Genomic DNA, 27,464 nt, shown 5'->3' on the forward strand with positions numbered 1-27,464 from the left:
GCTTCCGTCGCGGCCGCCAAATCCTCCTTCAGCTCCACCGGGTCTCGGCTCGCTGCTCCCCCGCCGTGCCCCGCCGGGCTGCGGCTGCCCGGGGATAGCAGGAGGATCCTCAGGGAGGCCGCGCCGGGGAGGACAAGATGGAGGTGTAAGGAAGGGCCTGAGGGGGGAGCACTCGGCAGGGCCGGGCCTCGGAGCCGCCCTGCCGTGACCACAGCGGGGCTGCGGGGCATCTCAGCGGGGTTTGTGTGGGGAAAATCTCTATGGGGTGTGTGGGTGCATCTGTATGTGGTGTGGGAGGGGGTACATCCATGTCGGTCTGTGCGTGAAGGGTGGGAGGGTGCAATGGATCCCTGACGGGTGTGAGAGTCCAGTGAATCCATGAGGGTGTGAGGGTACAGTGGATCCGTGAGGGGTGTGAGTTTACAATAAATCCATGAGGGGTTTATTGCACCCAGCAGTGAGTTCTGGTCAATGTCAGAAGGGTTTGTTTTATTAAAATTCCTGTCAGATAGGGTGTTGGGGTGAAAGGCAGCGTGGCTCTACCTGAATCCTGCTCTTATCCCCTCCTGTCCCCTCTGCCCTGCAAGAGGCAAAATGGGAATTTTTCATTATTCCTGTGAACTTTGTGTAGGAGCTGGAAATGCTGGAGAAGGAAAAAACCTGAGGAGTTTGTGCCAGCGATTGCAAACGCAGCAAGAGAGTCAGAATTTTGGCTGGTGGCTCTTTCAGGCCTTCTTACCGTGTGTTTTGGGCACAAAACAATAAGATTTGACCTGTTTTGAAGCTTAAAATCTCACGAGTTCTGTGGAGCTGGTTAAATTTCTAGTTTTCATTTAATTTTAATTTCTCTAGTGCGTTTGCTCATAGGATGTATCCCTCAAAGTCACTGAGCTCCTGCAGCCCTGTAATTCGGGGATGCTTCATTATCATGAAATCTTCTCTACTGTGAGCATGAAAATCAGAATTTGGTAAAAAATATTAAACATTTGCTGAAGTACAGGTTTGTATGACAGTGTTAATATGAAAGCAGCCTGCAGAGAAATGAGCTGTTCTGGCTGTTGTACACTGAGAAAAATTCTTTTGATAGCATTAATAAAAAAATCTGTGATGCTTCTTACACATCCGCTGAGTTTTTATTAATCTTCTTTTGCCTCCTGCCTGATTTGGAAGGGAAACTCTCCAAGTTCTTACTGTGGATTCTTCTTATCAGAATTATTCTGTATTTCTTAGCAGAATTATCTGTTATTAGAGAAAAGATCTCTCAGAAAACTGTGAGGTTTAAATATATAACAAATGTGAAGCAGCAGACTTAAAAATATGAAGTGTCTGTGATATTTGTAAATCTGCGATGCCCTGTACTAAGATATTTTTGATATATGCAGCCCTACTCAAGAGTATTTTGGTTTAGGCTAAAATTTGGGCAAATAGATTGTGAAAAGTGTTTATATTTTTGGTAAATACCATGAAATTTTTTACCTTTCTGCTTAAGTCTTAATCACATAAAAATTAAGTGAAGTGTTGAGCTGACTGCTTAAAAATACACATTAGATTCCATTATTCAGAATTCCTTGTTTCCTGACTGTAAAATTGGTAGCTGTGAGGACCGAAGGAAATTTTATCTCTATTGCAAAAATTGATCAATTTATAATTCTGGTATTTCAGAGCTGTTGAAGATTTGAGACTGACTCGTTGGCAGAAGTGCAAAAAAAAAAGTTTTTTCTGAACGGCAAAGCGGATTGGAATGAAAAATGAAAGAAGGAAAGGAATTATCTTAAATAATTTCATTCTCAACCCTTGATTCCGCAGCCTCATTTGCATGGCCGCGTGTTGGTTTCACCCCCTTTCAGCCGAAGAATTCCACACGTATTTGTCCCTATAGAATGTCTTTGATCCGCGGGGATTTCTGTAGGGCCCTGCTGAATGCAAACATTCTGAAGACTCGCATTTCCCTCCCAACAAAAGCTATATATGGTTTGGGAAACATGAATGAAAAACTAATGCGTGCCTGAGCTCACTTGCTGAAGTTTCACTCGGGTCAGCGAAATGGAAGTTGAAGTTCATCTCAGCGTATTTTAGAAGGTCCTTTTCATTTAAAAACAATGCTAGAACCTGTGGAAGTTTGTGGATGCATTTACCATTTGAAAGTGATGAACGTGACAGTTCTATTCAGGCCGTTCCCGGTGCTTAACATCACATTGTACCTTTTTTGTTGGTTTTTTTAATTTGCTTTTTCCTAAGCTGCTGCGCAGACCTGAGAAAAGCTTTTTTTTTCCTTTTGTATGGAAACTTTCTGTTGTTGTGGCTGCTGACTGCTCAGCAGAATGTGTTGTTCAGGGAACAGAGGATGTTCTGGGGCAGGTTTTCTCCCTTTTTATACTTTAAATGTATAAATTTACAATGTCCAGGAGGAATAAAGGCGTGCTCTGCAGTCACCCTGCCAGCCTTGGATAAGGATTCTTAATGAGGACTGAGGAAGTGGAAATTAGGAAACTCAGCCTTAATATAGGAACAGGCACATAAAGATGGGGAGAATAAATAAAGAGGAAATGCAATAAATTGGTTTTTTTTCATTCAGTACAACACATAAAAATTAAACCCTGTTTATGTCTATACACACACAGGTGTCCATGGTACTAAAATACTCAGGGTGCTCCTGACTGATAAAGACAATAGTGCTTGTAATCTGATTTCTTTTCCCCATCAGTCTTTATTTAAATAAAATCTGAGGCATTTTTTTCCTAAGAAGCAAAGAAATTTGGTTTGAGTGTGTGAAATTGGCTGAGAGTAAAATAGGGTGACTGAGTGAAAGGAATGTGTTGTACAAGTGTGTTATGATTTATGGGGCAAACTGTGCAAAATATCCTCAATATTTATTCACAATTTTACTGACAGCATGGAAAATATTTCCCAGAGATGGCAATTATAGAATCACCAAAATAAGATGTTTTGGGGCTTTTTTCTTCAACTTCTTTTAGTGTCTGTGAGTGGGCAAAGAAAAGCTTCAAACAGTTCCATTTGGATAATAATTAACTGTTTTCATTTTTCCTTTTAGAAAAGATGCAAATGCTGCATTGCTGAGTAACTTTGAGGTGAGTTTGTCTTCATTCTGCTTTTAAAGCAGCAATTCCAAGATGTCATCACTCCCTTGTATAATCTTTGGAAGCTGAAACTGGCAGTGGCAATCAGCAAAACCTGCAGGGAATTTCCTCTTCCTTGCATTTGGTTTGGTTTCAAGAAAAAAAAAAAAAAACAAGAAAAAAAAATCTTCTTTTTGAAGAAGGTTTGGAAATGGTTTTGCTAGTACTGGGTACTGTAGTATTGTTTGTTTGGTCTTGAGATTATTCTGAAAAATATAATGAGAGAGTATTTTTCCTCTCTCATTTTAAGGGGAGTAGAAAGAAATGTTTAATTTACCTGGTTTAATTTAAGCCTGGTAATGGAAATATTTTGCTTTGCTGATTAATTTAATTTTTGGAGCAGTTTTAATAACCCAGGTGGTTTTGTCTGTGTTATTGTATTGCTGAAGCTGCTTTTTATTGCAGCTGTTTCATTCTGTTCTGAAGTTAATCTTGAGGTGTTTTATCCCGCAAACAGCAGAGCAGCACCTGGTGAGTGGTATTGAGGCATCTGGGCAGAACTCTGCTGAATTTCCTCTGAGAAATAGAGAAGACCCTGGCACCCAACTGGTGTTCAATGTCTGGCTGTTAAAATAATGTCAAAAAAATAACAAATATGATTTTTTAAAGTACTGATTCCCTCCAACTGCTGATCCCTTTCCATTTGCTCCTCTCCCCGGTGGCAGTTCCACTGCAGAGCCAAAATTGTGTAAATCCAGGGATGCTTTGCACTTTGCACACCAGGTTCCACCCTGCACATCCCTGTGAGCTTCTTGTCCTTTTGTGTTCTCAGAGCTCACAGCCTGAGTTTGATTTCAGCATTGCCAGGTTCCTTTTCCAGGGAGGTGTGCAGTAATGGAGGGTTTGTAGCTGGTTGTGTTCATGTTTCTCACTGTCTGGAAATGTTTGGTGTCTTATTTCTCTGGAACTGTCAGTTTGTGATTCTCCAGGCTGGATCTTGAGTGAAGCCAGGTGCAAATGAGGGTATGAACAGTGAGAAGGGCTCTGTTGCTTTGCTCTGGATATACCGCAAAACCTGGAGCAAAACACCTGAAAAAGTTCCATTCATCTCTTTAAAATAATCACAGCTTTAAAAAAAATATTTACATCCTTATTCACCTCTCTGGGGCCAAAACATTTCTCATTCCAGCTGTTGGCCCATCCACCAGAGCAACCTCACATTTTTTGTTGTTTGGCTGCTAGGAATTTCCTCTTCATTTATGATTTCTTGCTGGAATATTTGTAGGTAAAATGCTGTCAGATGCTCTAAACCTCTTTATTTTTATTTTTAGGTGTACCAGTTACTTACTGATCTCAAGCAGCAGCGTAAGGAGAGTGGCAAAGCCAAGCAGAGCTCTGGGCAGCAGAACCTGAACACAATCATGTATGAGGTGAGCAGCACTGGGAAAATCCACTTACCACTTGGCTCAAGCTGCAATAATCCAATAATTCAATAATTCAAGCTGCAATGCTGTGTATTGATAATTTGGTATCAAATTTCCCCTGATTCAAACCATAATAAAATGTTTTATCTGCACTTTTCTGTGGTTGTAGGGTCACTGTGCTGTCAGGGCAGAGTTAGGCAGTTGCTGTTCTTAAAATCTATAAAAGAATTTCAATATTTCAAACCCCCTGGTTTTCAGCTGTTTAATTTTGTTAGGATTTTTTTAATTCTAAAAATTTCATCCTTTTAAGACACAGAGCAGAGCTTGCTATCATCTGATGAATTTGTGATATCACCTAATGTGGAAATTAAGATGATGATTTCAAAGCTGAGGCACAGATTACATGGTATTTTTTAATCAACAGAACTAAATCAATCATTCCCAGCCCAAACAGATCATCTGAATTGGTTTTTGATCCAAAGAAAAGCCAAACCCCACGCACACATAACATCACTTGGATGCCAGGTGGGCAATAAACATTTCATCCCTTGCTGGGAAGGAATTCTAACATCTTATAATACAAATCTTACAATACAAATACAAATTTATTTGAAATAAATGAGCAACTTCCCAGAGCCTTGCAGAGGGAGCCATTGTGTGTGTGCTGCAGAATTGCATGAGCAGCAGTGCCTGGCAGGCAGCTGAAAGCTCTTTGCCTTTGCTTGCATGAGTAATTCTGTTGAGCCCTGAACCCACTCATGTGGATAAGATCTGGCCTAGGCTTTGGTTTTGTTTGAGTTCTGGCTTTGTTTGAAAAAGGTACAGAGGTTGTAATTCCTGAGCCTTGTGTTCAACAAAATAGGGGCTTACCAAAAATGGGAATTAAATCTTCATGGAGACTGACAGTCTCTTCCTGCACCTCTGGGAAACAGCTGAGGGAGATCCTGTAAGTAAATTTGATCAGGATGCACTTGAAATCTTGAATTGCTTTTTTATTCTATGGGTTAAATACCTCTAGGGTGCTTGGTGTCAATTCTGGGTGGATTTTCTGTGTTTGACTGAAAGAAAAGCAGAATTTGATTTTATAGGGTTGTCTTTGGATTTCTTCACAAGCTCCCTGCAGAGTTGGATCCATTGGCACTGGAGTGACTCCATCAAAGGAGTTTTGTTTTTCTGTATTTTTTGCTTTCTCGTCGATTTGAAATTGCCAAAAAAAAATATGAACCTGGAAGAGAAATTACTCCTGTGAGATAATTAATTTACATGACAATATAATGATTTAATTTCAATCACTGGTGGTGAATAACAGCTTCATTTTATCTGGAAAGATCAGACAAGGCTTAAAGAAATTAATAATAAATTATAATTATTTCCAAGTCTTCATTTTGGGGTTTAATTCAAGCAACAGTAAACATTTAGGAAGACTTAAAGTCACTTCCAGTGAAAGGTCAGCTATGAACTGCAATTTTTGTGGGGTTTTTTATCAACAAATTGGGTTTTTTACTTAATTCAGATTACTTTGTGTAATGTAATTCTTTTATCCACCTGCTCAATGTTGTTATTGTAAATAAAGCAAATAAATGGAACATTTGCTGTCAAAGTTGGGGTTGGTAGGTGTTACATGGAAAAAACTGATCAAAGTTTAATTGTCTCAATTAATTTTGAATAGCAAAATACCCTTGTAGATTTCATAACAAGCCTCTTAATCTGCTTCTATCAGCTTAAAACTGCCAAAAATGCAGGTAAAGGGTAAAAACAAGGTGAGATTAGAGATCTTAAAGAGAGATTTCTGGGCTGGCAGTGAGAATATTCCTGGCACTGAGCACATGAAAACTTGGGTTTAGGGTGAATTCAACTTTCCTGTGTGCTTTTAAAAGACAAAATCCAAACAAGGAGCAAACCAAGCAAATGTCTCACAAACACAAGAGAGATTTTTTAGCAGGCAGAGCTAAAACTCAGCCCTTTCCTGTATTCCTCAGCTTGCAGTTTTGTGCTTTGAACAGCTCAGATAAAGTTGATGTCCAAACCTGAATTGGTTGTCCAGTTTTTCTTGAGACTTTTCAGAGTATTTGTTCAATACACAACTGGTAAAACAAGTATGAATTAAATAATTAATAATTAATTAATTGGTAATTAAATGATACATCTTTTCTTTCTGTCCCTTGCAGACACTGAAGTACATCTCAAAAACACCCTGCAGGTACCAGAGCCCTGAGACTGTCAGGGAGTTCCTGGTAGCAATGAAAGACCATAAATTAACCAAGTAAGTGGAGCTGTGCATTGAACAGCAGTAAAAACTCAATCAATGCTGACAAACAGATCCTGTGGGCAGTGTGATGATCTGATTCATGGATTTTAAGGATTTTCTGCCATTCTTTAAGTGCTCAGCCAAACATATTTTCCTTCACTTGTGGGTAGTTCCATCTTTATGTGCTGTTTGTGCAGGATATCTGAGATCTACACTTCAGTTCTTTAAATATTGTATCAACCACCCCCCTGTTCCTCCCCATCAGTTTCCTGTGGAGCTGAACACCCAGTTGTTATTTTGGGAAAGAAAAAGATTTCCTTTGCAGTTCCAAGACTCCAAGGGCTTTTTTCCCCTCTGTGAGTGCTTGTCTTGAGGCACATAATCCTCCTGGAGCTCTGCAGAGTGGGACTGAAGCCTGATGTAAACAGAAATGGAATCAGCTGGCCAATTTTGGAGAGTTCTGATCACTCCTGACTTCTAAAGCAGAATAAACCCAATATTTAGTGCTTCTAAATAACTTCTCCTTCACACAGAGGAGGAGTTTTTCAGACACTGAGTGTGTTTTTAGTCCCAAGGAGTTCATCCTCTGGGAAAAAGACTTTTCAATCATTTGGTAGTGCCACAGAATGCACAGGGAGGGCTCTGCAGTGCTGCAGGGAGGTTTTTAGGCTGTCCAGAGTAGGGAGAGCAGATTGGCAGCTTTTTGTTGGGCTTTCAGTGCCCCCTCTCTACAGCCAGGCACATCCAGCTCTGCTGTTCCTTGGGAATCCTGCCCTGGAACTGTGCTTGGAGAATTGTGCTTTCTTTGCCAGCTCAGTAAATCAGTGTTTAACCCTCATTTTATCCAGCAGGATACTCATTTATGTATCCTCATTATTTTCTGGAGGGATTGAGGCATGGAGAAAAGAAAATACTCTGCAATAAAAACACCAGAGGTGTAAAGAGGTGGTAATATGGCACTGAGAGGTCTTAAAATTGGCAGCAAACATTTCCTGAGTAGTAGTGAGCATCCTTCCCTTCTGGTAAAAGTGTAAACCAGCCCTTTCTGAAGAGAAATAAGCTTTGCTGTCAGTGCAGGGCAGCAGTTTAGGAAGAAGTAGCAGAGCAGGATTTTTTATAGTAAAACAACTGAATAATATTGGTGTAAAACTCCCATTAAAAATCAAAGTGTTTATTCTTATTTAAAGCTCATTTCTAAACTTTTTAAGGTAGAATTTGACCAGAACCTGAGGGATAACTCTTGGTGTTATCAATTTCTGAGGGTTAACTCTTAGTGTTATCACTTTAGGTTTGCTGCACTGCAACTGCTCCCCTTGATGGGATCTCCTAGAGTGAAATACTAAACAATCTAAATTATGACAGAGAAACTTCCAGCTACAGATTCTCTGTCTCCCACAGTGCTGAGCACCTTTGTAGAAGCTCTACCCAAATATTCACCTTCCCACAGCTGCTTGTTCAGTGAGCTGGGAAGGTTGGAACAGTTACAAGCTGTAAATGAGCTTTTGGACTGTTCCATTTTTTATGGATGCTCTGAGGTGCCTTTGAGGCTGGGGATCATCCTGTGTGTCCTTTCCCTGAGGCACTGAAGCACAAGAATTATTCTCAGATCATTTCTTGTGCATGGTGGCAGCAGGATGAGAATGAAGAGCAGCCAGTGGTGTAGGTGACAAATTCACATTTGTTTTGTGAGCATCCTGTACAACTTTTATCTGGTAAAGAACTTCCCAACTCTGCCACGTGCTAGAATAAAACCCAGAATTGTTTTGTGTGATCCTGGCACTCCTTTTTTTCTGATCTTTTCCATTGTCAGGGCTCATTTGGCAGCCCCTTCACCCCAAAGCACAGAGGGCACAAGGGGTGAATTCTCTTTAGGGCACTTTATGTTAAACCACTTAAAGCAGTGATGCCTCCAAGGCAGTTTGGAGCTGTCTTTGATTCCTACCCAAGGTCATTTCAACACTGCTCCTCTTGTTAAATAAAAAGGCTTTGATGGTTTCCATCCTGTGGGATGCAGGTGGTGCTGAGGGATTTCATTCCAGCTGTGTGCAGAGAGCTTCCCTCCCTCAGAGAGGAAAGGTTTGCAGCGTTTGCTCTTCCAGGACCTTGCTTGTGTGATCCCTGCAATGACCTCTCCTCCCACCAAGAGTAATGAGCTCCAGACTCTCTTTGCTGCTTCCTTTCTGGGTGAGGCACCCCAAAATGTGCTCTCTGAGCTGCTCAGACACTGTCAGTGCTGCTAACAGCTCTCTGCAGTGGCTGATTAGATTGATTTGTGTTAATTGGGGTCTGTCCTCACACAATTCACTCTGGTTAAAGGGTCAGCAGCACCCCATCACCCCAAACTGCTTCCCTGCCCTTTACATTCTTCTCATGACTCCACCTCTAATCTGAGGGGAAACAATTAAGCAGCCTGTTTATGCTGTTAATTAGGCTTAGCCTATTTCCTAATAGCAGAAGCCCAGGATTTGCAGCCCTGCCCAGGCTGTGATTGCTGCCCTCAGCACTAGGCTGTGCTCGTGGATGGGAGAATCCCCGGCTGGGAGGAGACAGCAGCCAGGGAAGCGCCAGCAACTGAGGCACAGCACAGCTCTGAATCCAGGGAATTCTTATTTTTCCTTCCACAGCCCTGCAGGATGTCAGGCTGCACGTGATGCCTGTGCTCCTGTGAGAGAACTGGTAACATAGTTCTGGTAAATTCTGAAAATCACCTCAAATCCTTCTGTTATCACTGATTTTTGCCACTCAAAAAATCAAGTTAACACACTACCATCCATTTTGTAATGGATTTGTCTCTTTAGTGTTACAGACACAAAAAAAACCCCTTCCTAAAAGGCAGATTTTAAATAATCAATTTTAAAAACATCAATGTGTGCAAACAAATATTCCAGAGTTATTTCAGAATGCTGCCTTGCTAAATGGAGCAAATTCAAAGCCAGATATTTCCCTGACACAGTTAAGGTGTGGTAAACCAGTTTCTCCCATAGTTTTTAATCATTACTTTGCTAAAATTCAAACTGTAGAACTGAGATATTTTTAAAACTACAGCTCTGAACTCACATAATGAATTTTATTATTACCTTGTTGAGGCCTCAGGCTTTGGCTGAAGCTCCAGTTCAGTGAGCCATGTTGTACTTGGAAATAGAATTTGCCACTAGCAGCTCATTTTCCAGTCTTAGTGCTGAAATGGCTTCATATTTGTAACTTAGAGTGAATTGCATTGCATGAAAAGAACATTTATTAAACTGGAGTTCTATAATTATGGTTCAATGAAAACTGGCTCTGCTTGTGCTTCTTCCTGCCACTGATATCCTATCTTGTATCTAATTTTGGGATAACCAAATTCCCAATCACTGCATATTTTTATAATTTTAAAAGAACTGGTCAGGAACATTGCCCTTTTTGTCTTTAAATCAACACAGCTGAGGAAGTGTTGAGCTGAAAATCTTCAGTACTTCTAGAAAATATTTTCCCTCATGACTGCCAAAAGCTACAACAGATACAAACCTCTGCAATATGAAAGGCTGAAGGATTTGCTTTGTGATTTTTGTCTCCTCCAGAGCTTTCAAAATGAATATTCAGCAGCAAGTCAGCATTGTGCTCATTGAACAACAGCATCATTTAAGTGATTTTGAGATTATTCTCAGCTTTTCCAGTGGGAATCTTTGTGGAGAATCACAGCACCCACTGGGGCTGTGATTTCCCATTTTGGGGGAATCCTCCCTCAGCCAGACCCTGTGCTCAGGACTCAGGCACTGAAAGCTGCCGTGGGTGATTGAGGAGCATGGGATTTATATTTCCAGCAGGAATCAAAGCCCTGCTTGTGTGTCCAGCTGTTCCTTCATGGTTTTCCCAGTAACCCTCAAACATCCATTCCTCAGGATAAATGTGCTTCTGCTCAGGCACAGATGTTTGAAGGGTTTTTTTAGCTCTCTGTGCTGGATCTTGGCACTCTTCTCTCCTTACCCAGACCTCTTGCAGGAAAAACACTCTGGGAGTTCAGCAGATTAAAAAAGAGCAGTACCAGCACACAGAGGAGATTTTGGTTAAAATATAAACTGCAAAAATTTGCTTAGTGCTGACAGAAAATGGTGCATTTTGTGTGAATTTCCACAAGAGCATGCAAGTGTGGTGGAGTTTGCAGGGGTCATAGGATGAGGGAAGAGATGAGGATCTGACTCCATGTTTCAGAAGGCTGATTTATTATTTTATGATATATATTATATTAAAACTATGCTAAAAGAATAGAATAAAGGATTTAATCAGAAGGCTGGCTAAGACTAGAAAAATAGTTATAACAAAGGCTTGTGACTGACAGACAGTCTGGACAGCTGACTGTGATTGGCCATTAATTAGAAACAACCAACATGGACCAATCAAAGATTTACTTGTTGCATTTTACAGCAGCAGATAATCATTGTTTACATTCTGGTTTTGAGGCTTCTCAGCTTCTCAGGATAAAAAGTCTTAAGGAAAGGATTTTTCATAAAACATGTCTGTGACACTCAAGTATTTGTGTTATTTTTTAGAATGGATGTATCAATGTAGGACTGTGCTGTCTGTTCTGGGATATTGAACATGACCCAGAGGTGGTTTTTGTCCTGTAGAAATGTTTTTTAGGATTTTTAGGTTGGAACTCAACATTTTCTCCTCCTCCAGCACTCTCCCCTCACACAGACCTCAGATCCCTTTTCCTCCTTATAATTGCACAGGTTTTTGTCCCCTGCAGCCTGAGCTTTGTGTGTGTCCCCAAAGCCACTCCAGAGCATTTTTCCATCCTGGACAAGCTGAGCCCCAGGGCTGCAGGATGTGGGATTTCTCAGCAGGAATTGCCACATTGGGATTTCTCAGCAGGAATTGCCATTGGGATTTCTCAGCAGGAATTGCCATGTTGGGATTTCTCAGCAGGAATTGCCCCATTGGGATTTCTCAGCAGGAATTGCCATGTTGGGATTTCTCAGCAGGGATTGCCATGGTGGGATTTCTCAGCAGGAATTGCCATGTTGGGATTTCTCAGCAGGAATTGCCATTGGGATTTCTCAGCAGGAATTGCCCCATTGGGATTTCTCAGCAGGAATTGCCATTGGGATTTCTCAGCAGGAATTGCCCCATTGGGATTTCTCAGCAGGAATTGCCCCATTGGGATCTCTCAGCAGGGATTGCCATGGTGGGATTTCTCAGCAGGGATTGCCATGTTGGGATTTCTCAGCAGGAATTGCCCCATTGGGATTTCTCAGCAGGAATTGCCATGTTGGGATTTCTCAGCAGGGATTGCCATGTTGGGATTTCTCAGCAGGAATTGCCATATTGGGATCTCTCAGTAGGAATTGCCCTATTGGGATTTCTCAGCAGGAATTGCCCTATTGGGATCTCTCAGCAGGGATTGCCCTATTGGGATCTCTCAGCAGGGATTGCCCCATTGGGATTTCTTCACAGGAATTGCCATGGTGGGGTTTCACAGCAGGAATTGCCATGTTGGGATTTCTCAGCAGGCAGGTCCTGTACAAGTCTGCAGCACGGCCCATTAACTCTGATTAGTGGGATCTTACTTTTATGTGAGAAAATTGCTTTCTCTGTCACTCATCTTTTGTATGGATTCTCCTCTTGAGTGAGCAGCTTTCGTGTTCCAAACTGGTGCTAAAATCCAGGCAGGGCAGGGAAAATGCAGATGCTGAAATTTGGGGGCAATGAGGCTGAAAATGTTCTTCACCTTCTGTTTGGATGAGTGGAACATTTCCCCTTTGATTTAACAAGCACCAGCGTGCCCTGAGTGCTGTAGGAAGTGTAAAGATCAATTCATGGGAGCTGAAAAAAGTTAATTTTACTTTTTAGATTTAATGGAGCATGAACTAAATTCAAGCTTAGCTCTGTGCCCAAGCCAAACACTGCAATGAGGGCTGATCCTAATGCATGGTTGCCTTACTTAAAGCTAATCTCTGATGAAATTGTGGTTATTCAGGTTTTCATTTGTGTGTCTGCTGTCAGGAAATTCCAGGTACACAGAGAGCCTGGTCCCAGCAGTCAGTTTTTTGGGATCAGACCCAGAACCTGATCCCAGCAGTCAGATTTTGGGATCAGACCCAGAGCCCAGTCCCAGCAGTCAGATTTTGGGATCAGGAAATTCCAGGTACACAGCCTGACCCCGGCAGTCAGATTTTGGGACCAGACCCAGAGCCTGATCCCTGCAGTCAGATTTTGGGATCAGGAAATTGCAGGTACACAGAGAGCCTGGTCCCAGCAGTCAGTTTTTGGGATCAGACCCAGAACCTGGTCCCTGCAGTAAATTTTTTTGGCTCAATATTAAAAAGGTGCAGTGGGTACTGAGCTCCCACTCAAACCTCTGCCTTCTCCTGAGGGCTGAGCAATCCAGTTTCCTATCAAATGCATTTTAGAGACATTTTGGGAGTGTTTGTTTCATTGCTTCCCTCATAATTACACATTAGCATGCCTAAAGATCCTTGTGTCGGGGTGTTAATTAGTGCCTGTGCTGCACAAGCAGTTCCAGATGAAATATGGCATTTATGCAGCTTTTGGGGCTTTTTTTTGCGCCCTGCTGCTTGTTCCTTTGTGTTGTTCTGCATCATTTTCCAGTAGGGAGCTTTGCTGATCAAAACCAGCCATGAAATCCTTCAGCTGCCACATCTGAATGTGTTAATCACTGCCAGTTCTCTCTCATTCTTCTGTACACATTTACAAAAACTGCAAATCCCCTGAAATGATGCTTTTAGGATCTGTTTGGCCTGAGTGTAAAATTTCTGTCTATCCCTAATGAGTTGGAGTACTTATAAGCAAAATCTCTTGGAGAGGTGACCTTTTTTTTGTTGTGCCCTCTATTTCTTCAGGAAACACCAGCAGTTGCACTAATTGATTGTTTTAGTCACGATGTGTAATTGGTGTTAATTTATTTCTGCTTGCTGCTGCTGTGCCAGTAATCTTCCTGTGATAAACACAGCCCCACCTGCTTGAAAAGAGCTCTGGATAAATCAGGTTTGCATTCTTCAGCTCAGCCATAAAATGGCTTTTGCCATTTGATCCTCTTTATTTGGCTCTGGGGTTTATATTTCAAGGATATTACTTTGAAAAGAAGAGGATGAGGAAATTGATTTAATAAAAGTCAGATAATGTGCTTTGCGTGGAGCTGGGGGATTGGGATGTGTTTTGCTGCAGAAGAGAAGAAAGAGTTGTTTGAGAAGGCTCTGAAGTGTCATGTGAGAGAAACTTGGGTAAAATATTAATTCATCACAGGCTGTCCTTGTGAGTAGGGCTGGGGGAGGAGGAGGAGGAGGAGGAGGAGGAGGTGGGGGGGGGGGAGGTTTTTACAGGGAGGAGTTGGAAACCTCTGGAAATTAAGCACCAACATTTGCTTGGCCAGAGAGCAAAGCAAAGAGCACTGAAAGCACCAACTCTGCCTCCATCAGGTACCAAAGCAGGGAATTCCCTGCTCTGGAGGAAAAATCTTCCAAAACTCCAGCTGAATTGGCCAGATTTTTATAGAATCAAATTATTATTTAATATTTTTTCCCCAGCTCTGCATGGCAGTGCTGCCTTCAGCTTTGCTTTTACACAAGTGAGTTTTATCTCTCATTGATTCCTTAAATCACCTGCTTTCCATGTCAAGGATTTGAGTGCTCCTCTCCTGCCATTATTGGGTTTTATTCCTGATTTTTATGACTCTGGTAGATGGCAGCAGTTGTAAACACCTCATCTGTCTGCCTGGAAAGTGCTCTGAGTTCAGAGCAAAATCCAGCCTTGCTCTCCATGGCCTCGTGTTGGAAACACCAAATTACCATGGGAAAACAAAGGAGGTGGATTCCCTGCTTCCCATCACCAGTGGAAACATATTTTATTTCTCCAAAAGCAAAGCAAATTAATAATAAATAAATAAATAATAGGTTTTCCTGGATCTTTCTGTTAGGGTTTGTTAATATGTCACAAATGCTGGATGGAAAATTCACAAGCTTTTTCTTCTGAAGCTGAAAGTGATGATGAAAATGGAAATTTTAGCTGCATGATCCAGCAGCCAGTGGCAGAGGCCTTTTGAAATGAAATTATATCTCTGAGGTATCTCCAGACACACAGAAATTGGTGGTTGCAAACATGGAGTGATCTGTGTTCTCTTAAAAGCTGTGAGGTTTCCTTCTAAAATCCCTCTGGGGAAAACCCTCCAGAACCAGACTAAATATGCTTTAAACCATCCAGAATCAGTGTAAATATGCTTTAAACCATCCAGAATCAGATTAAATATGCTTTAAACTCTCCAGAACCAGATTAAATATGCTTTAAACACTCCAGAACCAGATTAAATATGCTTTAAACCATCCAGAATCAGATTAATTATCCTTTAAACTCTCCAGAACCAGATTAAATATGCTTTAAACCATCCAGAATCAGTTTAAATATGTTTTATTTAAACCCTTCAGAATCAGTTTAAATATGCTTTATTTAAACTCTCCAGAATCAGTTAAAATATGCTTTAAACCCTCCAAAATCCATTTAAATATGCTTTAAAATGCCTTATAATAAAAAGTCAGGGATGTTCAGCTCACCATGAGAATGGTTCATCTTTATTTAATGCTGAAGATGAAACATCTTTTTTTAAGGAACAAATTTCTCCACATTTTTCTCTCTGAATGGAAAAGCAGATTTTAATTTTGTGCTTTTTAAAAATGTATTTCTACCTTGGAGAAGGTAATAAATGCCAAGATTTCGTTTTTTGCAAATTGTAGTTCCCTGCTGGAACTTTGTATTTGCAGTGGGCTAAAAGAAAAAAACAAATTGCTCCTGTTTGATGGGACTGGAACTCCTTAGGTATGAAAATTGTTCTTGTGGTTGTGTGTTCATGGCAGAAGTTTTGGGTGTCTGCTGAGTTGTTTAACATTTCTGCAGACTTTAACAAAGCAGCAGTTAATTAATAATTAATGCTTGCACAGTAGTGATCTCAGGGTCTCTGCTTGCCACCTTGGGCCAACAGCAGCGTGGCTGAGCACAGGAAAATCCCCAAATCATTCAAATATCCAAATTATGGCACTTCTACCACTCTGCAGAGCCAGCCAGGACCATTCCTGGCAGTGACATTTCATCCCTGAGTTATCAGCAGTGTGTTTGCATCACTGCACCACTGAGGGCACCCTCAAACCCCCAGTAACGTGCATTTTCCTCACTGTGCAAACCCCCAGTAATGTGCATTTTCCTCGCTGTGCATTTCATCCTCAAACCCCCAATAATGTGCATTTTCCTCATTGTGCATTTCATCCCCAAACCCCCAGTAATGTGCATTTTCCTCGCTGTGCATTTCATCCTCAAACCCCCAGTAATGTGCATTTTCCTCGCTGTGCATTTCATCCTCAAACCCCCAGTAATGTGCATTTTCCTCATTGTGCTTGTCGTCCTCAAATCCCCAGTAATGTGCATTTTCTTCCTTGTGCTTTTCATCCTCAAACCCCCAGTAATGTGCATTTTCCTCATTGTGCTTGTCGTCCTCAAATCCCCAGTAATGTGCATTTTCTTCCCTGTGTTTTTCATCCTCAAACCCCCAGTAATGTGCATTTTCCTCACTGTGCTTTTCATCCCCAAACCCCCATAATATGCATTTTCCTCATTGTGTTTTTCACCCTCAAACCCCCAGTAATGTGCATTTTCCTCATTGTGCTTTTCATCCTCTGTCGTAGGAAGGGGACCAGGACACCAGCTGGTTCATCACAGGTCCAGTTTATTAAAGAAAGCATCAAACACTTATACAGCAAATAATAAGCTTATGAATATTCTGTAAGCCAAGCAATCTGTTGGTTAAACTATACCATGAACTCTTCCTCATTCTTTAGGGGTTACATCTCTCTTTTCTCATGTCTCTTTCACTATTTGTTATCCTACTACAGCTAGGCCCAAGGACACGCTATCTAGCAGGTGCAAAACTTGGAATTAGCCACGGCTTTGTATTTTTCCAGTCTCTAGTCACCTAAATTTCCCAACAATCCTCAAACCCCCAGTAATGTGCATTTTCCTCATTGTGCTTTTCATCCCCAAACCCCCCGGTAATGTGAATTTTCTTCCCTGTGCTTTTACCAGGGCAGAAAAGCTGCAGCTGCTCAACCACAGGCCTGTGAGTGCAGTGGAGATCCAGCTGGTGAGTACCAATGCCTGGGCCTGTCCAAGCAGCCAGAACCTTGGAGATAATTCAGTAATTGCTTCCTCATGGGCCAGGGACTGAATGGATCCCTGCATTTTATGCACATTTTACCTCCACGGCTTCAAATCCACTCAACTTCCCCTCAGACCAGTTCTCCACCTCTCTTTGTTTCATTTAAAATGCCCACTGCAGTCATTAAAGGTGACTTATAAAAGTATTTTAAATAATAATATATTTTATATTTTTTGCTGTGCAGCTCTGTGATGGAATACTTTATTTTTTTACATCTTCCCTGTTTAAAATACTTTATTTTTTTACGTCTTCCCTGCTTCAAATCCACTCAGCTTCCTCTCAGAGCCCTCTCAGACCAATTCTCCACCTCTCTTTTCATTTAAAATGCCCAATGCAGTCATTAAAGGTGATTTATTAAAGTGTTGCAAATAAGAATATATTCAGTATTTTTGCTGTGCAGCTCTGTGGTAGAATACTTTATTTTTTTACATCTTCCCTGTTTAAAATACTTTATTTTTTTACATCTTCCCTGCTTCAAATCCACTCAGCTTCCTCTCAGAGCCCTCTCAGACAGATTCTCCACTTCTCTTTTTTTTTTCATTTAAAATGCCCAATGCAGTCATTAAAGGTGACTTATAAAAGTATTGTAAATAAGAATATAATTAATATTTTTGCTGTGCAGCTCTGTGATGGAATACTTTATTTTTTTACATCTTCCTTGTTTTAAATACTTTATTTTTTTACATCTTCCCTGCTTCAAATCCACTCAGCTTCCTCTCAGAGCCCTCTCAGATTCTCCACCTCTCTCTTTTTAATTTAAAATGACCAATTCTCCACCTCTCTTTTGTTTAATTTAAAATGGCCATTGCAGTCATCAAAGGTGACTTATAAAAGTATTTTAAATGAGAATATATTTAATATTTTTGCTGTGCCGCTCTGTGATGGAATACTTGATTTTTTTACATCTTCCCTGTTTTAAATGGTTTTTTGTTACACTAAAATCCGAAATTCTAAAAAGAAATGAGCAATAATGCAGGATGAGAAGTGGGTATAAAGTAGCCATTGTCAGTGTAAGAATAATTCAGCTGCACAGAGGAATTGTCACTAAACAGAAATAAATGCTGCTGTTCTCTCAAACATCTCCTGAGGACTACAAACCCCTGTGGTAATAAAGAGCTTGTTACACTCAGGATATTATTTCAATAAAGATCTCTTGCATTAAGAACATCTGTTTGCAATCTTGCCCTGGAACCAAGCTGAGGAGGAACAGGATCAGATTTACTGTAAAGAAAAGGGGAAGAATTAAAGAGGGACCATAGGAGCATTTTCCTTGTGTCACCCAGGGGCAGAGATGGAAATGCTGGAAGCCTCTCAGAGGAGATCAGTGTCCACCAGCAGCCCAAGCAGGAGCTTTATTCAGTCAGAAACCACAATTGGAGCCTTTCTCACACCTTTGTTGGCTTCATGTGCTCAGAAAGATTTATTTAATTGCCATCTGCAGCCTTTTCTTCCCTTCTTTAAATGCAGTCACCTTTTGGGGCTCTCAGGTCACTGCATGGCTTTGGCTGTCTCTTCCCCTCTGTCCTACTTTGATTGTTATCCTGCCTACACAGAAAATATTATACAAAAATAATATAAATATATATATATTTAAGTATATATATTTTTTTATATTTAATATTTATTCTATTTATATATAATAATGTATATTATATATTATTATGTGTATAATATAATATATATAATATATTAATATATCTATTATATATAATATATAATAGATATAATGTATTTAAAGAAATATATTAAATATAAAATATTCTATATAAGTATATGTTGAAATATATATTATATATTATTGTATGTATAATATAATATATATAATATATTAATATATAATAGATATAATAGATATAATAGATATTATATATATTTAAAGAAATAGATTAAATATAAACTATTTTATTTAAATATTTATATAATATATTTTAAAATATAAAATATTAACTATAATAGATTAAATATATATTTAAATATATATTTATATATATTTAAAGATATATATGAAATATAAACTATTTTATATAAATATTTATATATTTATATAATAGATTTTAAAATATAAAATATTAACTATAATATATTAAATATTTATTTAAATATATATTTTTATATCTTTAAAGAAATATATTAAATATATCATTATATATAAATATATAAAATAAAATTCTCTCGGAATGGAAAAGCAGATTTTGATTTTGTGCTTTTTAAAAATGTATTTCTACCTTGGAGAATTTCATACTTACAGGCTGGCACATTGTCTTTTATAGTGGAAAATATTTTGGAAAATGAAAGATCTTAAGGGGGTTTAAACAGTTTATTTTCTCAACCGTGTGTTTTGCCTTGCCTTTGGTTAATTATCTCTGAGGGACATTAATTCAATCATTCATTCTTTTACTTTATTTCTTTTTTTAATGTGTTTTTTCCTATTGATGTGGTGCTGAGCAGTTTGAAATCACTGCTCAAAGGAGGAAATCACAGTGATTTTCTCATCAAACATCTCCCTCCCCCACTGGAGGTAAATTATGTGCTTGATTGCTTTGGAAATGATCAGAGCCCCTATTTCCTTGATTGCTGCACTTCACTGATTATTTAAAAATCTAATTCTTAGCTTATTATTCCAATGAACAATAGCTTTTAACCCACAGCTTGTTCTTTGATGCTGAGGTTTGTTGACCAAATGCTGAGAGAATTTCTCAGTTCCTTCAGGACTTTTTGGGGTTCTTCAGTGTGGCTTTATTTATTCTTCATTCTTGATTTATTGTTATGGCTCAGGAGACTAAACCAAATAAACATTAGCACTGAAAGCAGCACAGGGAGGAGGATGAAGTCTCTTAAGTTCTGTTTTTATTTGGGTAAGCACAGAGGATAGGTATGGTTTGAATTAAAGATGTTTGTCCTTGTTTCACTGAGTAAAAAAAGGAATTTAGACAGTCCTGAGTGATTTTGTGCTTCCACTTGTCTGTGACATTTATTTACACCTTAATTTATGAATAAACACTTTAATCCTTGGGATTATCTTCATGGGCTGCCTGTGAATTTCTGAGAATTCAATTGGAGCTGCAGGGGGAATGTGCAGCTTTTTGTTTGAGCTGAGAGAATTTTACACCAATTAATTTATAAAGTTCTCCTCTTTGATTAGATGTAGAGCATTGTGGAAACTAAATGGGAGCATTGCTGATTTTATGAATATATTGCAATGAAAATTGAGTATCAAACTGCTCTAATTTGTGTGAAATAGAGATGATGAGTGAGTCCTGAGGTGAGTGAATAATCCCATTTCACAGGTAGCACACTCTGGGTGTGGTGATGAATGACATTGATGTGCTGCAGCAAATTCTCCTAAAGCCCTGGAGTCATTTTGGGGCAGCACAGCCTTGAATGCTGAAAAGCAGCAGTGACAATTAGTTGTGGCATCAGGGGGCTTTTAATGCAGAAATTACATTTCTGTCACAATCCACTTCTGCTCCTCACTCAAATCTGCAGATATTGAGGCCAGCAGCACTTTGGTCAGAAGCACCCCAAACTTGGGTCAGAAATATCCCAAACTTGGGTCAGAAATATCTCAAACTTGGGACAGAAATACCCCAAACTTGGGTGAGAAACACCCCAATCTTGGGTGAGAAACACCCCAAACTTGGGTCAGAAATACCTCAGACTTTGGTTAGAAACACCTCAAATTTTGGTCAGAAATACCCCAAACTTGGGTGAGAAACACCCAAACTTTGGTCAGAAACAGCCCAAACTTTAGTCAGAAACACCCCACACTTGGGTCAGAAACACCCCAAACTTGGGACAGAAATACCCCAAACTTTGGTCAGAAACACCCCAAACTTTGGTCACAAATACCCCAAACTTTTCCCATGGCATCCTCTGAGAGGGGAACTGTTCCCATTAGGGCTGGGTGGCACTGCCAACATCAACATCTGAGCTCATCCCCTCCCTCCACACGTTTGCATTTTTGTTTTCTTTACTATAAACTTTGCATTCCTGGCTGCTTATGGGCTCAGTCTGGCTCTGGAGCAGCTTCAGCCAGTGCAGGGCTTTTGGCTGGACATTTCCTCCAGGATTGGTGAAATTGCTGCTGGAAAAGGAGGCACCTGAATCCATTTGGGGGTTTTTTTTGCCTCTTGGGCTGCTTTTTACATCTCATTTCTCTCCTCAGCACCATATTTCTTGGTGCTCTCAGCATCAGAGGTATTTTGTCTTGCAGCTGTAAATCTGAAGGCTGAGAACATCTGCTGAATGTGGAATGAGTGACCTCCTGTTCCCCTGAGATCTGTTTTCCTTTAGGACAGTTTCATTTGCCTCTTTATCTACATGCTGTCTGGGCTTAATTTTTGAATTTTTCCTTTTGGCTCGTTGCTTTGCTGCTTCCTCACTGCTGATGTTGTCATAAATCATCTCAGGCTGGTTTTTTCACTTCCTGAAAGAGTGAAAAAAATTTATTTTCACAGTTTGTGCTTTTGAGCCTTTGAAATCTCAAATAATATCACAACAAAATAAGGCTGAAATATCAATATGACTAAGAAGCTGTCTGTCCATCCTGCTAAGTGTTGATTTGTGTCTGTGGGTGATTCCTGAGAGCTGCTGGAGAGGCACCAAAAGGTGAATTTTGCTGCAGGAATTGAAGGAATTCCCACTTCCCTCTGGATGTGTCAGCAGGAGGGAATTTGGGAGCTCCATCCCCTCGTCAGTGCAGGGGCTGGCATCTCTAAAACAACATTTTAATGAGATCACTTAGAGCACCAGAGCATCTGAAACAGCAGAGATGGTTTTCTTTCATCAGCTTCGTGCTCAGCTGGGATTTCTGGGGCTCAGAGCAACCCCCAGAGCTGCTGTGTCTGTGCCTGCAGTCTGTCAGCCTCGTGCTGGGCCACAAAAATCACATCCCAGGGCTTGCTCATGCTGGCATTGGGGCATTACTCATCTGGAGTCACTGGGGAGCAGGGAAGAAAACAGGATTAGAATTCACATGTTCTGCTTAAAGTCAGGAGTTGGTAAGAGCTGATCAGAAATCCCTACGGGAATTGAAGGAATTCCCACTTCCTTCTGGATGTGTCAGCGGAAGGGAATTTGGGAGCTCTGTCTCCTCTTTTTGTTTGAGTTCTGATGTCATCAGAGCAAGCACCTAAAGGAGAAAGTGGAGGGAAAAACAGGGAGAGGAGATACAGATTTGGATAAAATTAAAATGGGAAGAGTGTTGGACTTTATGGATACAATAAATCAAATCTGAACAAGGCCAAGTGGTGTTTCCTGAGGGATGGTAACAAATCTGGGAGACATTGGTTCAGTGATCCTACCTGGAGTGATCCAGGTGTCCAAAGCTCCTGGTTTGGTTCTTTGTGCAGCTCCTGCTCCCACAGCACCTACCCCACCTTGGAATGGAGTGTAACAGAAATGAAATGAATAACCCCATATCCAGAAATTAATAACCCCAATTCCAGAAATGAATAACCCCATAATCCAGTGTGAAAGGCAGGCTGATCATCCTCTGTGAGATTGAACAGCACAGCTCATTGCAGAGGAGGGATTTGTCAGCAGCACTGGCAGCAAGGAGTGGTGGAGCGGATTTGATCATGGAATCTCAATCCCAGAATAGTTTGGGCTGGGAGACACCTGAAAGAACATTTAGTTCCAGGGATATCTTCTACTTCCACACTTCTGGAGTGGTGCTGATGCTCCAAGGTGAGCTGAGATGATTCCCTGTAAATTGCTGGCAGGAATCAGCTCCAGGGGCTCTCCCAGGGCAGGAGGATGTGAGTGTGTGTCAGCACAGGGAGTGCAGAGCAGCAGCTGCTGGGGAGCAGAGCCAGGGCTGCTGTTCAAGCCTGAGTCCTACAGTAGTTGCTGAGCCTGGAAAGCCACTCCACAGGGATTTCATCCTTTGATGGGGATAGTCCCCAGAAAGTCATTAACAAATGGAAATTCAGTGTCTGCCTTTTGCTGAGAAGTGGATTCTCTGTGTGTGTGCAGATCTGTGGATGATACTGATGAAAGATGATCGGATTGTTTTTCTTCAGAGTCCTCTTTGCACAAAAATGAGTTGAAGTCCCACTCTGCTTTTCAGAAGGCATCTGAAGAGCTGGCAGTTTGCAGCTAGAGCTGATTAAACCTGCATTGACTTGGAACATCATTACTATAAATCACTCCTCTTCAAAGGCCATTCTCAAGGACTTGCTGTAAAAAAAAGACAACTCAAACCCCACAATCCTAATTGGTTTCATTTGTGTTTGAAGAGTTCTTCTGACTTGCTTTTCCAGTCCTCTGACAAGCTTTTTTCCCCTTTTAACAGCTGCCTATAAATTAGGGCAGTTGTTTTGCTGGTAGCAGTGATGGAAAAGCTGCCACAGCTCCACAGTGGGAGTAGGTCCCTAATTAATCTGCTGGAATCATGGAGTTGAGTCATGACAGTGTTTTTGATGTTGCTCAGAGCTTTTAAATGTCTTTATATCCAGGAGTCTCCCAATCCAAGCAAATTCCAGTGGGGTACAGCTGCTGTAGGATGAGGTGGTTTCTTTGATGGGCTGATTATTTCCTGCAGGTACTGCATGAGATGCCAAAGTCCAGGGAATTCCTCTCAGGATATCCCAGGAAAACACAGAAATTTGGGAGAAAGGTCAGGAAAGTGAGGCTGCATCTGAGCTAAAGGAAAAGCCTGGCTCAGGACAAGGATGTGGAGGTTGAGGGAGGCTTTAGGGGAAGCCAGGCTGTTCCCAGGGTGATGTTTTCCTTGCTGTAAGGAAATCAGGATCTCATTACACAGTGCCAATTGTCGTGCTGAACAATGGAGTTCTTTCTTTCTTTTCTCTTTTTTTTTTTTAAATATTCCAAGAGTTTTCTGCTTTGTAAAATGCTTTTGTGATGAGCTCAGGCTGTGTCTTGACAAAGTCTTCCCTGCTGAGCTGAGTCCTTCTCCCTGAGGGAGGAAGTGTGGATTTGATGATGCCAATGGGGTTTTTTTGGGCTTTTTTTGACCTGCAGATGGTGGAGGAAAGCGAGGAGAGGCTGACAGAGGAGCAGATCGAGTCCCTCCTGCAGACAGTCACCAACATCCTGCCAGGGGACCCAGAGGAGCAGCACAGGGACTCAGCAATGGCAGCAGAACACAAAGGTGACCAGGCATAGCAGGCAGCACTTCCAGAAGAGAACCAGCTGCTCTTAGTCTGGGCTTGATACCAGTTCAATCCTGTATTATAACTGTAAAATACATTCAGATTTTTATGATTTGGAGGTGATGAGGGAACCAATTGTTCACAAGGAAGCAGGGAAAAGGACAGTATTGTTTGGGGGGTTTGTCATGTACGGGGGTGGCAGTGCCAGGGTTTGCAGTGGAGCAGCCTCAGGAGTGCTGGGGCTCTGCATCTTTGGGGATTTTTCCTTTCCCCACAGCAATTCTGCAATGAGAATTCCTTTCAGCTTTGCAGCTGCCCAAGTGGCTTCCAGAGCAGTGCAAAGCCAATTTTGGGGCTGTTTGCACAGCAGGAGCTCCCAAATCTGGGCATCCTGGAATTGAGAGGATCTGTGGGAGGGCAACTCAAGGATGTCTGAGAGTCCCTTCTAAATAAAAGAGATCCAGATTCAATAAATCTGCATCCAGATTCTGCACTGAAACCAGGGAGCTGGGAGGGTTGAAGCTGTGAAATCAAAGCTGGGAGTGCCCAACCAGCAGAATATTGGGGTCTCTCTGCCCTCTGAACATTTATTGCAATGTTCACACACACACAAGGCACTCCTGAGATGGAGGAATAAATGAGGCAACACTGAGCTCTTGATCTGGTTTGGGAAAATGAGAGTCAGGCCTGGATGAAGCAGAATTTCCTGAGCTTTTTTGTGTGATGAAGGATTTCAGGATCAAGTATTTCATGTTGAAAGCCTTTGTGATTATAATAAATCATCTGTGTGTGAATATCCACACAAAGTCAGCCACTGGTTTAAATTGTGGCTGCAGACCATTCTTTTATAATTATTGTGATGTACTGGAAATAGAAATAAAATTTTAAGTACATCCTGGGAGTTTTGTGACTTACAGACAAGATCAAATCACAATATCTGGCTTTTTTTCCCCCCTCAGTTCTGTCATGGGTTTATTTTGTGTTTTTATGCAGAGAATTTGTGCTTTTTGAGCTTCAGTTGTGCAGTGTATGAAAGGAACTGATAAATTCCTCTATCTGGGGGATTTGTCATATTTGTTTCCATGGTATTTAAGCTTCTTTGATGTTTGGAGAGGAAAGAAAATTATTGGAAAAATATATTTGTTGCCTTTTAAAAGATCATTTATCATTCATTAAATGCCTTCCAAGGCTGGACTGGGTTTGTTTGGGGTTGGAGGGGGAAAGTCCTTGATGGGTTTGTGATACCTCAATGTATATTTTTCTCTCCAAAAGGGAAAGAAAACAAGAGATAAGTGGATCATAGCATGGAAAGACGCTCAAATAATTTTAAAATTAACATTTTTATTCACAGCAACCCCTGATTTTGTTTGACAGGCTGCAGCCTTGGGCTGCAAGTGTTTACATTTTGATCTAAAATGAAGTTATTGAGATTTGTTCTGAACATATCAGAAGCAGCTGGAGCAGCCTGTAAATATCTTCAGCCAACAAGAACAGCTCAGCAGATCCCTGAAGCTGGGTGTTCCATCTTGGGGATTGATTTGTGGCTGGGCTGGGTTTCTGCCAGCAGCTGGGTGCTTGTGGGGTGCTGTGCAGGATGCAGAACTCCTCACTTGCTGCTGCACTGAACCTTTCAGTGTATCAGTTCCAGATGTTAACAGCTGGTAGCCCTCTGTGAACCCATCCATGCCTTGTAAACAATAATTCCCCTAAAAATCCAGTGCTGAACGACATTTGAAAGGCTCTGGGCTTGTGGCTTGTGCACTGCATCAAGAAATGAGTTTTAATGCTGTAAATTCAGGTGAGGATTTGCTCTGAGCACAGGTTTGAGTTGTGTTGTTTGATCTTTTCTGGGTCAGAGCCCCCAGATCAGAAATGATTTATGCAGATATCACCTTGCTGATGTGATTTCCCAATGTCCTGAATATCACACAGAAGATCTGCCAGTCTCCCACATTGCTTTTGATTCCCTTAATTATCCCCTTAATTAACCACAGGAGATGGACCCTCCTAATCTTGGAGCAGAGAAGGTGGCACTGAGTGGCTCTAGGGGTGCAAGAAAGGTAAATGTGTGTTCTGAGAAGAAACTCAGCCTTTACTGGATATTTAAGAAGTGGAAATTACTTTTAATTTTCTCATTTCTTCTCTCTCCCTCACTATTTTCCCCTGTTGTGTGTGTTTGGCTCTGCTCAGGGCTGAGAAAGGGGAATGAGCTGCCAGAATCCCTGATCTGATACTTCAAAGCACCTGGGCTTTCTCTCCCATCAATTCACATTTCTTGAGGATTCTCTGGCAGTCCCTGCTGGAGGATTTTATGAGAAGAGGATTTATTTTATGGGAGGAGAAGGAGCTGCTGCTCCTGCCTGTGCTCTGGAGGTGGGCAAGGGGAGTGGATCTGCTGGAGGCAGATGTGCTCAGGGAGTGCTGAGGAAGGTGCAGGAAATCCCTCCTGCAGAGCTGAGAGCTGTGGTGGGGCTCAGGGCTGTGTGTCAGGCTGGGCCTGGACATTTTTTGGGTTTCTTTTTTTTTTTTTTTTTTCTTTGTCAAGGTAGGGATTAAATGTGTGAGATGGCATTTCTTGTTTGGATTTAGATGTTTATTAGTTCTTACCTATATTACAGTCTTCCAGCCTGTGAGTTCTACACTACTTCATTCTAACAAACTAAAAATGGAGCTGTAACTCTCTCTTTACAAGGCTTTTTAAGGATAAACTAATTAAGAAATTATGCTTAAATTATTTTTTACATTTAATTTAGTAACTAATTATTCATGGCCTGCAATGCACATTTTTTTTTATCTAATTACACAAAACTACCTAAACTCATGAAGAAGGTAAAGAAGAAGGACCAGTCTCTGGCCTAAAACTTCTATTTTATCAAACTTTATATATGTATATATATGAAAATATAAAAAAATATTATATTATATTATATTATATTATATTATATTATATTATATTGTATTATGTTATATTATATTATATTACATTATATTATATTATATTATATTATATTATATTATATTACATTATATTACATTATATTATATTACGTTACATTATATTACATTACATTACATTATATTATATTATATCATCATATCATATTACACTATATTATATTATGTTACATTACAATACACTATATTATACTATATATTTTTACATATTTTATATTATATTATATTATATTATATTATATATTATATATATATGTTATACTCCTATCTATTATAGGATACTTCTATCTTACCAAGCTTTATATTATATTACTTTATTTATATTTTACTATATATTATATATAGTAAAATATATATTACTATATTCTAAAACTTTAAGTTTTCTACCATGTGGTATTACACACTTCTATTCAAACTACACACTTATAATCCCAGTTCTATCATTTAATT

General features: G+C 40.3%; 1 protein-coding gene across 1 annotated transcript; it reads left to right on the top strand.

Moving 5' to 3' along the window:
- CRCP (CGRP receptor component) lies at positions 1–24,330 on the top strand. The gene is made up of 6 exons (XM_054287203.1): positions 1–145; positions 3,053–3,089; positions 4,409–4,507; positions 6,670–6,764; positions 16,812–16,869; positions 23,929–24,330. The coding sequence occupies exons 1-6, from the start codon at positions 138–140 to the stop codon at positions 24,070–24,072; spliced, it is 441 nt and encodes a 146-aa protein (XP_054143178.1). The 5' UTR covers positions 1–137; the 3' UTR covers positions 24,073–24,330.
- The last annotated feature ends 3,134 nt before the right edge of the window (positions 24,331–27,464 follow it).

This window comes from Melozone crissalis, unplaced genomic scaffold, assembly GCF_028551555.1.
Source record: "Melozone crissalis strain CALT ecotype California unplaced genomic scaffold, PUWL_Pcris_2 ptg000057l_1, whole genome shotgun sequence".
NCBI classification, from domain to species: domain Eukaryota; kingdom Metazoa; phylum Chordata; class Aves; order Passeriformes; family Passerellidae; genus Melozone; species Melozone crissalis.

Coding starts and splice junctions, on each gene's coding strand:
- CRCP (XM_054287203.1), top strand. Junction 4,508..6,669: donor TGAACACAATCATGTATGAG/GTGAGCAGCACT, acceptor TGTCCCTTGCAG/ACACTGAAGTACATCTCAAA. Junction 6,765..16,811: donor AAAGACCATAAATTAACCAA/GTAAGTGGAGCT, acceptor TGCTTTTACCAG/GGCAGAAAAGCTGCAGCTGC.